Below are 14,582 nucleotides of genomic sequence, written 5' to 3' on the forward strand. Positions count from 1 at the left end.
GGAGGGAGAGAGGGAGGGAGGGAGGGCGGGAGGGAGGTATGATTTATTTATTGACCCTGCAGGTTGGGTTCTGCGCTTTCTCTCTGCTAATCCTCCGCGCCGCTCTGAAGCAGCTGTCACAGAGCACCGTCCTGCGTGACAGCCGCGTTTCCCAGAAGCCCTCGGCGCGGCTGTCGCTTTCATCACGCACCTGAACGTCGCATTCCATCCTAATGAACTCCTTTACCATTAAAAAAAAAAACCCAATCTGTGACAATTCTGGACGCCCGGTGTGTGAAACACAGGAGGGAGTGTTTGGTGGCGCTGCGTGTGAAGTGTTGCGTGTTTTTGAAGGCACTGTGCGGCAGACTGGGCCTGCAGTGGGGCTCAGCTCCAGCCACGCTTCACCAGGCTGGGACCCGTTCATCTCACTGCTGTAGGCTCCCCTTACCATAACACACACACACACACACACACACACACTCCACACACACTAACACACACACTAACACACACACACTCCACACACACTAACACACACACACACACACACACACACACACACACACACAGACACACACAGACACACACAGACACACACAGACACACACAGACACACACACACACACACACACACACACCCACACAGACACAGACAGACACAGCACACACACTAACACACACACCACACACCACACCCACACACACACACACACACACACACACACACACACACACACAACCACACACACACACACACACACACACACACACACACACACACACACAACACACATACGGCCCCCTACATACACATACATACCCCTGAACATAGGGTACACACACCCCACCCACATACATACCCCGAACATAAGGTACACTCACCCCAGCCACTGCACACCCGTATACCCCCACACACACACACACACACACACACACGTCCTGGTGAAGGACAGAGCAGATGCACTTTTTCTCCCCCGCGCGACGGGCCGTCATCCATCACTTTAACGGCGTGCGTGGCGGCGGATCCTCCGCGGCGGCGCAGCGTAAAACACTCCAGATACGGGCGCCGCCGCTTTTCGGGAATTTAAAGCACTTCCAGATCCAACTCTGACATAGATAAACAAGGGCCTCTCCTTGGCTTCCTCGGACGAGAGCGAGCGAGGGAGCGAGGCGAGGGAGGGAGAGGGCGGCGGAGGCGAGGTGAGTATCCCGTCGGCGGGCCCTGGAAGTCCCCGCGCGCGAGCGTAAAAACCCGCCGCCATCTGTGCGCCGCGTTCTCGTTAGGGCGGGGGGGCCCTGATCAACCGAGGAGCCGGCCTGCGCGTTGCCACGGCGCCGCGCGTTCGTTCGCCCGCCCCACCAGGAGAGAGGAGCGGGAAAAAAGAAAACCTCCCCTCCGCAATGTGCTCCTTCCACAGAAACCCTATTTAAGGAGCCCCCCCCCCGATGCCCTCCCCGTTTCCCAGGGCGCCGGTGCGGTGCGACTGTAGCAGGGGGCGACGAGCTCGAGTCCTGAGAAACACAAGCCACTGGCGATGACGACACAAACGAGCCCCGGTGACCTTGGATCCTCAGCACTCTCCGGGCCGCTCCGGGTCCTTCCGCTAATTTACCGTCGCGCGTGGCGGGCGGCGGCGGGGGAGGTCTCATACGCAGATTTGTTCGCGGGCGTCCCCCTAAAAGGTGGACCCCTCCTCCTCCTCCTCCTCCTCCCGGTGATGATGACATCACGAGGCGGGCCCGCAGCGTGACCGGGGGGCTGTGAGCGGAATAACAACGGGCCGAAACAACAGCTGAAAACCTTTTTTTTCTCTTTTTTATCGCGCGGCGTCGGATGGGCGATCGATACGTTCCGGGCCTTTCTGGAACACCCATGGGGGGCGGGGGGGGCGGTGGGGGGGGGGGGGGGGCACAAAGCCCCTGGCCGCGCGGCTCCGGCAGCAGTTACAGTACGTCAGTGAAATTAACAATGTGTTCATTAAGAATGAATGGGGGGTAGGCCGGGGCCTGGTCCTATTACAGAGCGGCCACACATGACTGACTGCTCTTATTAGCATTCCGCAGACCCCCGCACAAAGGGCCTGGTGGGGGGGGGGGGGGGGGCGGGGGGCGTGATGAACGCAGCCGGGCTCTCAGCCTTCCAGAGGGCACAGCGGAGAGAGAGAGAAACCCCCACCCCCAGAGGACATCTCACTGCACCGCATTAATGTCCCCCCACCCCCACACACACACACACACACACACACACACACACGCACGCGCGCATCATCCCTGTGATTCACAGCCCAGGACCCCAGCACACGCGTCAAGGTGAGGAGACTCGTCTCATCTCCGGCAGAGAGAGGGAGGGAGGGAGGGAGGGAGAGGGGGAGGCGGGAGAGAGGAGAGAGGAGAGGAGAGGAGAGAGAGAAGCAGAGGGAGAGAGAGAAGCAGAGGGAGAGAGAGAGGCAGAGGGAGAGAGGCAGAGGGAGAGAGAGAAGCAGAGGGAGAGAGAGAGGCAGAGGGAGAGAGGCAGAGGGAGAGAGAGAAGCAGAGGGAGAGAGAGGCAGAGGGAGAGAGGCAGAGGGAGAGAGAGAGGCAGAGAGAGAGGGGGAGGCAGAGAGAGAGAGAGAGAGAGGGGGAGGCAGAGAGAGAGAGAGAGAGTGCGGCCGGGCTAGGCCTAGCCTTTTATTCCACCTCTGCAATCCTGCTCTCAGGCTGTGCCTTTTTTTCTTTCATCCTCCACCGTTATTTTTTTCCGATTGATGTTGCTGCGGTACTTCGAGTTCTTTTAAAAAATAAATAAATAAATAAATGAAATTCAGTCTGCGCTGGGAACATCACGAAATCCAACCTCCGCGGTTTATACCGCCGTGTTCCGCAGCTTCTCGCCGTCGTGCGAATAACGAACGACATCACAAGCAGACAAAACAAGACATCGTACACAATATGGCGCTCTCTCAGAAACAGGCACGAAACCGAATCGCACACTACACATTTGAAATGCTAAATTTTCCCGCAATCTCTGACACAGGTCTACAGGCAGCAGGGTCTATCGAACGCGCCTTTCTAAACGCATGTATACTAAACGCATGTAAAGCACAGGCTGTGCGGTGTGTTTTTCAAGCTGGCACACCTCTCACAAACAGAACAGCTTCCCTCCAGCGAGCTCGTTTTTTATTTCTGTCAGAGGAAATTCAAACGCGTCCAAAAAGGTCAGAAAAACATTCGCTGCCGCAAATCCATAAATTAGCAGCAGAGCTGAGCGGCGGCGCTGCGAGCCGTTACCATGGCGCTGCTCGCCGGGGAGATCCGATTCGGCGCTTGCATCAGGGAGCCCGGTAAACAGCAACCCAAGACGGGAGTCTGGGTACTACTGCAGGTCATTCATTTCAGCGCGTCTGAGACTTTAGACTCACGCAGCACACGGCAAACACGACCGTCTGTGCGTGCGGCTGTTAAAGACCATTTCAACATTTTCCTGATTAACGCAATTCTGGCGGCGTTCAGTACATCACAAAAACACTTATTCAGAATGGAGAGTGCAGTATTCAGACGGCCGGAGCGTTTTGCCAGAATTCCGATTGCGGGATCGAGAGCGTTGTATTTCAGATGGCGAAAGCATTGTAGCTGAGCGCCGCTTTGAAGGCTGGGTAATGTAGTGCTCAGGGGCTGCGTAAGCTGCACAGGACCCTGTTGTAGCCGGGGGGAATGGAACACAGAGACAATGGGACCATTGTAAAGGAGCATGGCTCGCAGCCGAGGCCGTGTAACATGCAGGAAGCGCGAGCTTTATGGGAGAGCAGCGTTATGTAAAACACGCCAGCGTAATACACGCCGCACGCTAGTCTGTAATGTGGCACATAGGCAGCGAGCGTGCTGGAAAGGAATGGAGGCTGCTGGTGTCGTGTAATGTATCTGGTGTGTTTAGGAACGGTGCCTGTAAAGTGATACATACAGTATGGCCACTGTGTTGTACAGGAACACACTGTACAGGCACCATGTGTGTGCGCTGTTCAGGAATATGGTCTGCAGTCACGGTAATATGATACAGGCACAATGTGTGTGTGCGTGTGTGTGCGCGTGTGTTTGTGCGTGCGTGCGTGTGCGCGTGTGTGTGTGTGTGTGTGTGAGAGAGAGCGTGCGAGTGTGTGCGTTGTGCAGGAACACGGCCTGTTGCTGGGGTAATGCAGTGCAGGCACGGAGTGTGTGTTGTGCAGGAATATGGCTTGTTGCCAAGGTAATGCAATACAGGCGCTGAGTGTGTTGTTGCCGGGGTAATGTAACATAGGCCTTCGAGTGCGTGGTTGGTCAGCGCCTGGTCAGAGACGGGAGGGGGAGGCGGGGGAGGCGGGGGGGGGGGGGGGGTGAGGGGGAAGGGGAGGAGGGAGGGAGGGAGGGAGAGAGAGAGAGCTAGCTTTGTTTGTGTGGCCTGCAGTGAACAGAGTGGTAAAGAGCTGTGGTTCACTGGCCGGTTTGTGCAGGACGGGACAGGACAGGGCAGGGCGGGGCGGGGCAGGACTGGTTTCACAGACAGCAGCTGCACCCCCCCCCTCTCCTCCCACCCCTCCCCCCGCCCCCTCCATGCCGCCACACAGGCCAGAGTCTCCTCTACATAAATACAGATTATCTGCAGTAAATTGGTAAGGCAGGCAGAAACCAAACAGGCGCGCTCACCCGTGTGTCCATTAAGAGGGACTTGGCAAATGAGCGTCGTTAAGAGGGACACGCGTGCAGCGAAAACAGGGCAGGGCCAAACCCATCCTTCTCCATGCAAACAGAGGGGGCCCTTCCCACAACAAGCCCCTGGAGCAGGGGCCGCGGCGGCGCTACACTGTTAGCCAGGTTCAGCAGCAGAGAGAGGGGGGTCCATTAAAGAATGAAATGGCAAAGTTCACCGTCAGAGGCACTAGTGAAATATTCCGGCAGGGTTAAGGCGCTCTTCTACGCGTCCGGTGACCGTTTGCGGTTGAAGCCGCGTAACCGAGCGCTGGAGGTTCACCTTCCGTTCCCGAGACGCCATGGCGACCGCGCTTTCTCAACCGCCCTCTGAGTCACACGAGGGCACCCGTCCTCACCACAGCCCCGCCCCCCCCCCCAAACCACACCGCACTGCCATCAACTCCCGCCGGCCCGCTTCCTCCACAACAACTCCATTGTGCCGTTTATGGCAAGCAGATTGCGATAGCTCTGTAGCTCCGCCCCCTCCGGATCCTTACGCGCGCCATGACAACACGGCAATTAAAATCACGACCTTTTCCTCGCCCAGATACGGCTGCGAACGCAACAGCCGCAATCCACCTTATCTTTGTGGACTTAACAAAGGTAATACGTTTATGTAAGTCCTGCGCAGCCCAATGACTGGTCTTAAACGAGGGAGGGAAAAAAAGAACTTTAGCGGGCTAGCCGCAGAGTCGTGGGTGCGAAACGCGGCCGTGGCGACAGCCCGAGCGCTAAACGCTTTGCGCTTGGCGAGCGGCAGGCCCGCGTTCCCCGCACGGGGGGGACGCCGGAAGTTCCGGAGAGACGCGCCCCGTCGTCGGGGAGCGGGCGGAGCTGCTCTGTCACCGCTGAGAGCCGCGCTCCAGCCCGCCGGCGTTGGCGGGGAGGCGGCGGAATGGCGGGAGTGAGCGGCGCGGCCATGAGAACGAGGGTGGAAGACTTTAGCGGCGCTCCGCAGGTCGACCGGCTGGAACAGCGTGTTCCGCGTCACGCCCCGGGGAAGAGCAGCGCTCTGGGACACGGGCGGCGGAGGACTGCCTGCTCAGACTCGATCATTTATTCCTGCGATCCGATTTCCGTCCTCTTCCCACAAATCGTCTTTGTGCCTCTCTCTCTCTCTCTCTCTCTGTCTCGGCAAAGGCCTTTCACAATAGAGAGAGAGAGAGAGCGAGCACAAACTGATCTCTGGCACATTAAAGATAGATTAGTCAATATTAAATGTGATCATCCGTGAAAGTAATTACTCTGAGTGCACATCGGCCAAACAGAAACAGAGATGGAGAAAAAGGCGCTTCGGTAACAGTTGCGCTCGGTGGAAAAGAGCGGAACGCTTCCGTCCTCTCTGTTCCGCGGCGTGCCGGCGGCTACGCGACGCACGCGCGGGGCTCTCAATCTCGCCGACGGCGGGGCGTTACCCCAGCGCCGCAGAAATGAGGAGGAGACCATTTTAATTTGGCGGCAGATGGCTTTTCATCAGGCGCTGAGCAACACGGAAACGCGCGCAAGATGCCGGGGTCAAGCGCTTCATGAAAATAAATCCACCGGCGGGCGGGCGGGCGAGCGAGGGAGCGAGGCGAAGCCGCGCGGAGGTCCCCGGCGCTGGCCGTCGAAACCCCCCCCCCCGTCGCTCCCCAAGGCTCTCCTTCCTGACGACGCCCACGTGCGTCCTCCTGCGGCTAGCTTTGGAGAGCAGCGTGCTAGCGAGTCGTTTTCTTTAACACTGCTTTCCGCTGCACCTGGTCGGCCCATGTAGCCTCAGTGTAGCGCCGTGACTGAACGCCCAGCGAGCGTGTCCCTCCGCCCTTCCCGCCTGCCACGCGTCAGCTCTGTCGCGCGGGAGGTAAGCAGAGCGGAGAATCTGACCTCATTGACAGATACAGTGCTATCTCATCCTAACCACACAAGCTTTCCCATTCACGCGGCGGCCATTTTACATCAGGGGAAAAAGGCCGGTGAACCCCCCCTGCCCCCCACCCCCCGCCGCCCTCCCGCCTGCGATGCTGAAACAGGACCTGTGTTTGCTGTCCGTCGCGGAGGGAACGGCGATTTCGAGCCGCGGCGTCATCAGACTCTAAAATAAAGCGAGGCTTCTGCGGCCTGGTTTCCAGGCCCGTGAACGAGCCGGAGGATTACATCACCACCAGCCCCCACCCCCCACCATCAGCGGGAGCCGATCTGACGCACCTGGTAGGGCTGATATGCGCCGTCATCGGTCAGGAAATCCAGCTGCCTGTCGGAGAAGAACTCCACCGCCGCGATGGAGCCCAGCACCGCCTTCCCCACCAGAGGCTTGAACGTCTGCGGAGAAAAGCCAAAGAACGTCACGTTAGGAATAACAAGGAAGTCATTAAGAGGAGAGGGAGCCCACGCTTCAAAGGCAGCCGCTCTGGCTTTCAAGTGCCTTCCTTTCCCTTTCTCCCCCGCGGACGCGCCCCCTCTGACGTCACCATCTATCGCTACGCTACGCTACGGTACGCTTGGCCTCGCGGCGCGACTCCGAGCCGAGCCGGTCTCGCCGCAGAAGGGCAAGCTCGGAGCTGAGGAGGACGCCGCCCCGGTGCGAGCTCGGGCGGGCAGCAGGGGGGAGGGGGTGGGCGGCGTCCGGGGCGCCCGCACTCTCCGCTTTAACCCTCCTCCCCGGCAGGCTGTGGTCCTTTGAACCGCCGAGCGCCCAACCGCCCGCTCTCCAGGAACAGCAATTAGAGCGGAGCTTTGAGAAGGACGCGGCGAGCGAGGGGCGGGGGGCGGGGCGGGGTGGGGGCGAGGGCTCGCTACAAAGCCGTCTGAATCAGCTTCGCGAGGAGCGCCGCCGCGCTCTGACAGGCCGAGGCGCTCCTGCGGGGAGGGGAGGGGAGGGGAGCGAGCTGCGCGGTCTTAGCGGGTTGAGTGGGCCAGGGAACAGACAGTCCCCGTCACGAGGCCAGGGCGCACGTGGCCCACTTCCTGCCGCATCGTCCGAATAAGAGGGGGGGGGGAGGGAGGGGGCTGGACGTCTGAACGGTACAAACACGACGCTCGGGAGGGAGCACAAGTCTGTGCTGACATTTTCTAGGCCTGGATGACATGGACAAAACACCACATTATGATACTGTTCCTGTTTTCACAGCAAGGCAGTACTTTTTTTTCCCAATACAAATCACACAAGAAATAACTAGAAAAATAAGGATCAATCAAAATGCAGTAAAATCTATTTCACTATTTTCATTTGGAACACGAACACTGTGTGAAATACTGAATAACATTAAATTGAATAACAAAAATAAAAAATCCTAATGTGCAACTTATTGGGTGTTGAAACACCGACTCAGCAACAAAGACTAGCAGCTTCTATGCGAACACATCATAAGACCACAGAAACAAAAGAAAGATCATTATCACGCTGTAAAAAAAACATCTGATAACAGTCGATATGGTTTATTATCGCTACTTCCAGGTATTGCTCAGTGCCTTAAAAGCGCAGTCTGATGCAACAGAGGTCGGGAGGTTTCCCCCGCTGGTGTCACTTGGCTTGGACTCCGACATGCTTCCAGAAACGTCTCTGCCATCTTGTTTGCGGCATCCTGTTTTTCACCACAATTCGCCTCGGGTTTAAGTCGCGAATCCTTCATCGCGCTGCTGCAGTGTGCAGTTTGCAATATTCACAGAATGAGAAACAGTAAAATAGCACCGACGACGGTACGGCAGAACCGCATACTGTAGTGTGAATTCACACCGGCGCACGGGAGAATACTGAATACTGGCCGGCCCCCTTTTGGGGACCGTGGCGTGCTCAGTGTGCGAACGTTCGTAATCTCCAGAGAAAGAAAGCGCCTCTCTTCCTCTGGGATTAACTCTGTTCACTGCTGGAAGAGAGAGAGGAAAAAGAGAAAGAGAGGGAATAGAGAGCGAGAGAGAGAGAGAGGCATCTGCACAGATATTAGCCTGGATCCTCAGCACCATTTTCTATTTATATAAATACTAGGCCAGCTCGAGTTGTCCATGTCTGGCCTGCTCGAGGCGGCTTATGTAATGTGGCAGGAACATTTGAGAAGTGAAACTCCACTGCGGAGGCTATCAGGAAGCTCATTTCGGTCGGCAAACACGGTGTACGGTGCTCAGGAACCATGGCCTTCGCGTTCAGGGGCCTGTGAAATCGAGTGTGACAGATTCAAATCTCGGCCACGCACGCACAACCTCCGACAGCCCAGACCGTCGCAGCGCTGCAGTCGCTACACAACGCTACTCACTGCAGGCTATTAAATAAATATGAACAGAGATTAGCTACACGGGCTATTTCCATATTATATCATCAGAAGCCAGGCCTCGGTCTACCAGGTGATACCGCTGACCCACTTTGAAACCCTTTCAAAACACCACAATGCTTACTGAATTAACGAACACCAGCATTCACAGTCCAATCCCTCATAGGAATGACAGGGTGAAATTTTAATACATGGACAAAAATTTTCTTAACATTACCATGGCTGGCTGGAAAAACTGGAAATAAAACATTCAGGGCAAAGTCATGTATACTGGAAACTACGGCAACTGAAGGGGGTCAAATTACCAGGCAATCAAAATAGCAGTTCCCTGCACAGATATCTCGTTTTATATTACCCACAATGCACGTATAATTAGACCCGCAAATTCTTTTTTTCCGCGCCTGTCGGAGATCTCCGTCGACGGCTCCGGGCCGAAGCGCGGCAGCCTCGGCAGCTGCTTTCAGACGCTGCTGTAACACTACCCCTTTCTAGGCCAGATAAATATAGCAGCGCCAGATCAGATCTGCCTCTTTAAAAGAAAGCAGGTGTTTCCCAGCGGTAATGAAAACATTTACGCACGACGTAAACAAGCCAGAATACGGGCTCGGGAGGGGGCGCTTCCAACAAACAGGAAGCGCGCGCGACCCTTTATCGCGATTTACGCAGCGCCTCCGAATGCCAGCTTCTGACGCCGCGGCTCGGCGCGGGTTTGAGCCGTCGCGGCCGTAGCCCACGAGCGCCGATGCGCAGCCGCCGGTAAATCCGGAGCGATCCCAGCACCGCAATGGCGGATCGGCGACTGGCTTCCCGTTTCCAGCTTCAGCTCGCAGTGCGTTTAGTAAAAGGCCCTTTATTCCTTTTAATATTGAGGAAAAGAGGTGCCCAGCGACACCCCCCCCCCTCAGCCCCCCCCTCCTCCCCTCTACGCACACACCTTTCCGCGCCGCCACAATTGGGTCACATCTGCCACCCGCCCCGGCGGGGGGAAGGGATCCGGTCCCCGGCGCTGGCAGGCAGACAGTGCGCTGATTGTCGTACCTTCAGAAAGCGCGAGCCGTCCGCGGGGCGGGCGTCACACCAGAGGCACACAAATTACCCCCCAACCCCCCTCTCGTTTGTCCCCGATCGGCCGGACAACTGAAAAAAAGGGGGTTTTCTGGGGGGACAAACGTTACCCGGGCCTCGCTAGACAAAGGCGCTGGGAAACGCTGTCCTTCCCTGGCAGTGCGGGGCCGGCCCGTAACTCCGCAGTAAATATTTTATAAGGGGAGTGCAGCGGAATGCGCAGCAGCAGCGCCGCTGGAGCTCATGCATAGCTAAGTGATCTGGAGGCCGGGGAGCTCCATCATTCTCTCAAATGTTTCAGCAGCCTGAGGGGGAATAGGAGGCAGCTATCTGATGAAGGTCACAGTGGAACACGGCTCTGGTTACTCACACACACTCTCTCGCACACACACTCACACTCACACTCTCCCCCACACACAGGACACACACTCACACACTCACACTCTCCTCCATACAGAGGACACACGACACACACTCACACTCTCCACCACACACACTCACACTCTGAAACACACTCTCACATGCTCCCCCACACACAGATGACAGTCACACATTGATACACCTCACACATAGAAACACACACAATCACACCCACACACCCATAACATACACTCACAAGCACTGACACACATACCAGCTCACACACACACTCACACACGCATAACATACACTCACACACATACACGCATCGCATACACAGACACACACACACATAGCATACACTCACATGCATTGACACACACTCACTGTCACTCTCACACACACACACACTCACTCTCACACTCACACACACACACACACGGGCGGGCAGGCAGGCATGCGCACTCTCCAGGAACAGGCAGTACGAGAGTGGAGTTCATTAGGGGAGCGAGGAGAAAGAACAGCGCTCCTCCAAGGGCCAGTAAATCTGAGGCTCGCCGCCTTGCCTGGAGGTTATTAATATCCGGGCACAAAGTGCCCCGCGCTGCGCCTCGCGCCTCCGCCCCAAACAAGCAGGCCCTGTTCTCCTGAATCTCCTCTCCATTACGCTGAACGACCGTTAGGGCTGAAGCACTCCGCCGCGTAGCTGCTTCTGCACCCAGCGTTTTACCAGCCTATCCGCCGCCATTACTCAGGCAACCGCCTTTCAGCCGCCGAGCGGAACGCCTCCCCCCCCCACCCCCTCCGCCTGCAGGAGGCTGAAAATTAAGCCCCTTTTATATTCTTCAGCCTGAATCCAGTGTGAATTACTTGCGCTGGCTGAGTGCAGTTTTGGGCCTTTATTGGACACAAGAGACTGACCTTTAACACGCAATCTCATTTCCTTCCTTTCTGACCCCCTCCTCCCCCCCCACTGGCACTGATTCCTTTTACAGCACAAAATGTCCTACTGTGCTCCGCAGCCACTGTTCCATCAGGGGTTAGATAACAGGGGGACGGGGGGAGCCTGCTGCTGCTGCCGTCCAATAAAAACCTCGCGTACGCGGGACAAGTTTTATAGACCGCGGAAGCTCGAGAATTCCACGCGGGAGGCGCGGGACGCGGCGGGCAGCCCTACCCGCTCGGCGTGCCGGGGGGACGCCGGGGCGAGCCCCCTTTTACCGGGCAAGCCGGACGGCGGGAAGCTGACCCGGGGGGGGCTGGAGGTAGCCCGCGGCGGGGCTACGGGGTCCAGACCCGCTCGTCCCAAACGCGCGGCACAAAGCTCCCAGTGTGAGAGAGCCCGGGGTGGGCGGGAGTCCATTCCTACTGCCTGAGAGAGAAAGCAGAGCCCCTGCGGGACCCCCCCCCCCTCCAGGCCGGGCCCGCAGTCTTCCCGCCGTCAGGAACCGCCGGATGAACTAATGTGACCGCGCTGCGTGCGTGTGTAGCAGAGGGAGGGAAGGGCTGTGGCTTGGAGCTCTTTATGACCAGAACGGCGGCGTGTTCAAAGTGCACTTCCAGTGCCCGGGTAATTAGGAACAGCCCTGCTTCTGTGTGCCGCCGTTAACTAAGTGGGTCATAGTGCAGCCCGGCCCGGCTGCCTCCATTTTACACTGCAGAGAGGAGAGAGGGACACACACGTACACATGCACACACACACACACATACACATGTACGCACACGTACACACACACACACACACACACACACACACACACGTACACACACACACACACACACACACACATACATGTACACACACACGTCAGCACACACAGACAAACAGACACACACACACGTACACACACACGTCAGCACACACAGACACAGACACACAGACACACAGACACACAGACACAGGCACACACACCCACGTCTCCACGGCTCATCAAGATTACAGACAGCCTTCAGTGGCAGAGTCCAGACTCCTTGGCTAAAGAGGATCTGGGAGAGGAGCGCTTGGAGACTCTAATCAGCTTAACCGGCCATAATGAATGAAGGGCCCTGTCAGAACACTGGGGTTCGAGTGGGCCGCCCCCTCATAGCACACGCCGACAAGACACTAACCTCGCCTGAGCGACTGCCCACGACAGCGCAGAACGACATCCACCTGGGGATTTCCTAAAAAAACAGCTCACAGGCACGCTTTCAGAAAACACAGCTATACAATCGGCTTCCCACCCATAACACCAGAACCATTATCTTTTTTCCCCCAGAGATTAAAGGTTATTTATTTCCGGTATTATGCTCATCTCTTACGGGCGCGTGGAGCTGGCCCGGGGCAGAGATCACATGTTCCCTGACCGGAGCGTTACGCAATCTGGAGAGGACACGGAGCAGAAGGCCACAGATAAGGACAGCGAGCGCTGGACCTGCAGCGGTATCTGGAGCGGAGCGCGCGCAGAGACCCGACGCGGCGCGTTCAAGGCTTCAGACGCACGGGCGGGTCAGAGAAACGCAGCGACAGCGCGAGACGCAGAGACCGGCGGATAGGAGCCTTTCCCACGGCCGGCTCTCACCACATCAAACCGCTCCCAGACAAAGCAGAGCCTGTCCAAATGACGCACCCCTCCGCGATAAATTATTCACTGCGTAACTCGGACGCACTCCCCGGCCTCGCGGGCTCGTCCCCAGCTGGACCGAGCCCGGACGCCGCGCGTTAAAGTGCGAGAAAGAAAAAGAAGGGAAAGAACAGAACGTAAAACATTATAGGAAACAAGCGGGGAGAAAAAAAAGAAAGAAACTCCAAGAAGAAGCAGCCTTGTTTACCTCAGCAGCGCTGGGTTAGTCAGAGTCGGCGAGCGAGAGAGGAGCTCGGGGGAGGCGGTTTCGCGAGCCTGAGCAGGCGACTTCACCGGCGGCGGACGCGGAGGGCTTCCATTCCGTCTGGGGCGTCTTCCTGGCGACGGTCAGAGCGAGGGGCGGGCGAGGCCGGGGAAACGGCCCCACGCTGCCGCTGGCCGCGCGTCGGACATTTTGAGCCGCCGACAGAAAGGAGAGCTGACGCAGGGGGAAACGGAGAGGGGAGAGGCTGCTGCTCTTCTCTCTCTCTCTCGCGCTCGCTCTCGCTCTCTCTCTCACCCTCCCTCTCTCTCGCTCGCTCTCTAGCTCTCTCTCGCTCTCACCCTCTCTCTCTCTCTCTGTTTTTAGCTGTCTCTCTCTCAGCGCAGTCGCAGGTTGTTATTCGCTCTTTGTCGTTGTCGTCGGCGACGGCGGAGGAGCGATCGGGCGTCCGCAGAGCAGCGCAGCGCCTCGGCCGGCCGGCCCGGATCTGGGTCACGCGCGTCCCTCCCGCGGCCGGTTACACAAGCGCTCGCCTGTTCCAAAACCCCAGCGCCGCAGCGCCCGGGCAGCCCGTCAAAAACCCCCCGAAGAGAGCCCCTTTCTCCTCTTCTCCTCCGTCCCCCTCTCTCCCCCGAACAGTTTTTTTTTTCCTCCTCTCTCTAGCCCCCCTCCCTGCCACTGCTGTGGCCGCTTCTCTCCCGCTCCCTCGCTCTCACTCTCTCTCTCTCTGTCCTCCTTTTTTTCCCGAGGTTGTTTTTTTTTGAAGGCTGGCTGCAGTCGTGTGAGCCTCAGCAGACAGCCGAACCGGAGTGGTGAGCGGCGAGCTGGAGGCGTGCTCAGCCCAGGAAAAGGGCGGGGCTGTTTAAGTGTAACTAATCCCCCCGCCCCCCTCCCCCCTCCCCCCCCATCACAGGTGGCAGCGCGCTCACTTCCAGCATGAGTCACGCTGCTGATTAGTCATTTGGCAGAGCCAGAAAACAGGCTGGGTTATAAATTCAGCAGGGAGACAAAGAGGAGGCCGGTGGCAGGGTTTTGGGGGGGGCTGTGGGACCCCGTCACTGCGTGTTTAATGGGCCCGTTAGCTTTAGGTCGCGCAGAAACCCGAGCCCTGCAGTGGCTGATAAAGGTGAGGGGAAGGCGGGACGCGGGTGGGGGTGAATCTGTGCTGTGTCGGGGCAGGTCCCGTGCTGCTGCTACGCGGTTGGGCGGCTGTGGGAACAGCGCTCTCAGGGCTGGGATTCCCCGGGCCCACTCTGTCAGAGCCCACAGCCCGGTTAGGCCTGTGTAGGGTTTCTACAGCCCTGAGCAGGGGGGTGAAATTACAGTCTGCCTCTGCCCAAACACCAACCAACACCAGCCCCACACCTACCACATACAAACTGAGCAGACATGCACCAAACACACATA

At 57.7% G+C, this 14,582-nt stretch overlaps 1 protein-coding gene across 4 annotated transcripts in view; it reads right to left on the reverse strand.

The window, feature by feature from the left end:
• jmjd1cb (jumonji domain containing 1Cb) overlaps nucleotides 1–14,582 on the reverse strand; it is a 101,092-nt gene that overhangs the window by 24,609 nt on the left and 61,901 nt on the right. For 3 of the 4 annotated variants that reach the window (XM_064320357.1, XM_064320356.1, XM_064320355.1), the window contains exon 3: nucleotides 6,868–6,981. In XM_064320357.1, the coding sequence (XP_064176427.1) occupies nucleotides 6,868–6,981 (114 nt within the window). Of the gene's footprint in view, nucleotides 1–6,867; nucleotides 6,982–13,160; nucleotides 13,777–14,582 lie in introns of those variants that run through there. The other variant, XM_064320358.1, reaches the window with a different exon arrangement.

Source organism: Anguilla rostrata, chromosome 2 (genome assembly GCF_018555375.3).
Source record: "Anguilla rostrata isolate EN2019 chromosome 2, ASM1855537v3, whole genome shotgun sequence".
In the NCBI taxonomy this organism is placed as follows: domain Eukaryota; kingdom Metazoa; phylum Chordata; class Actinopteri; order Anguilliformes; family Anguillidae; genus Anguilla; species Anguilla rostrata.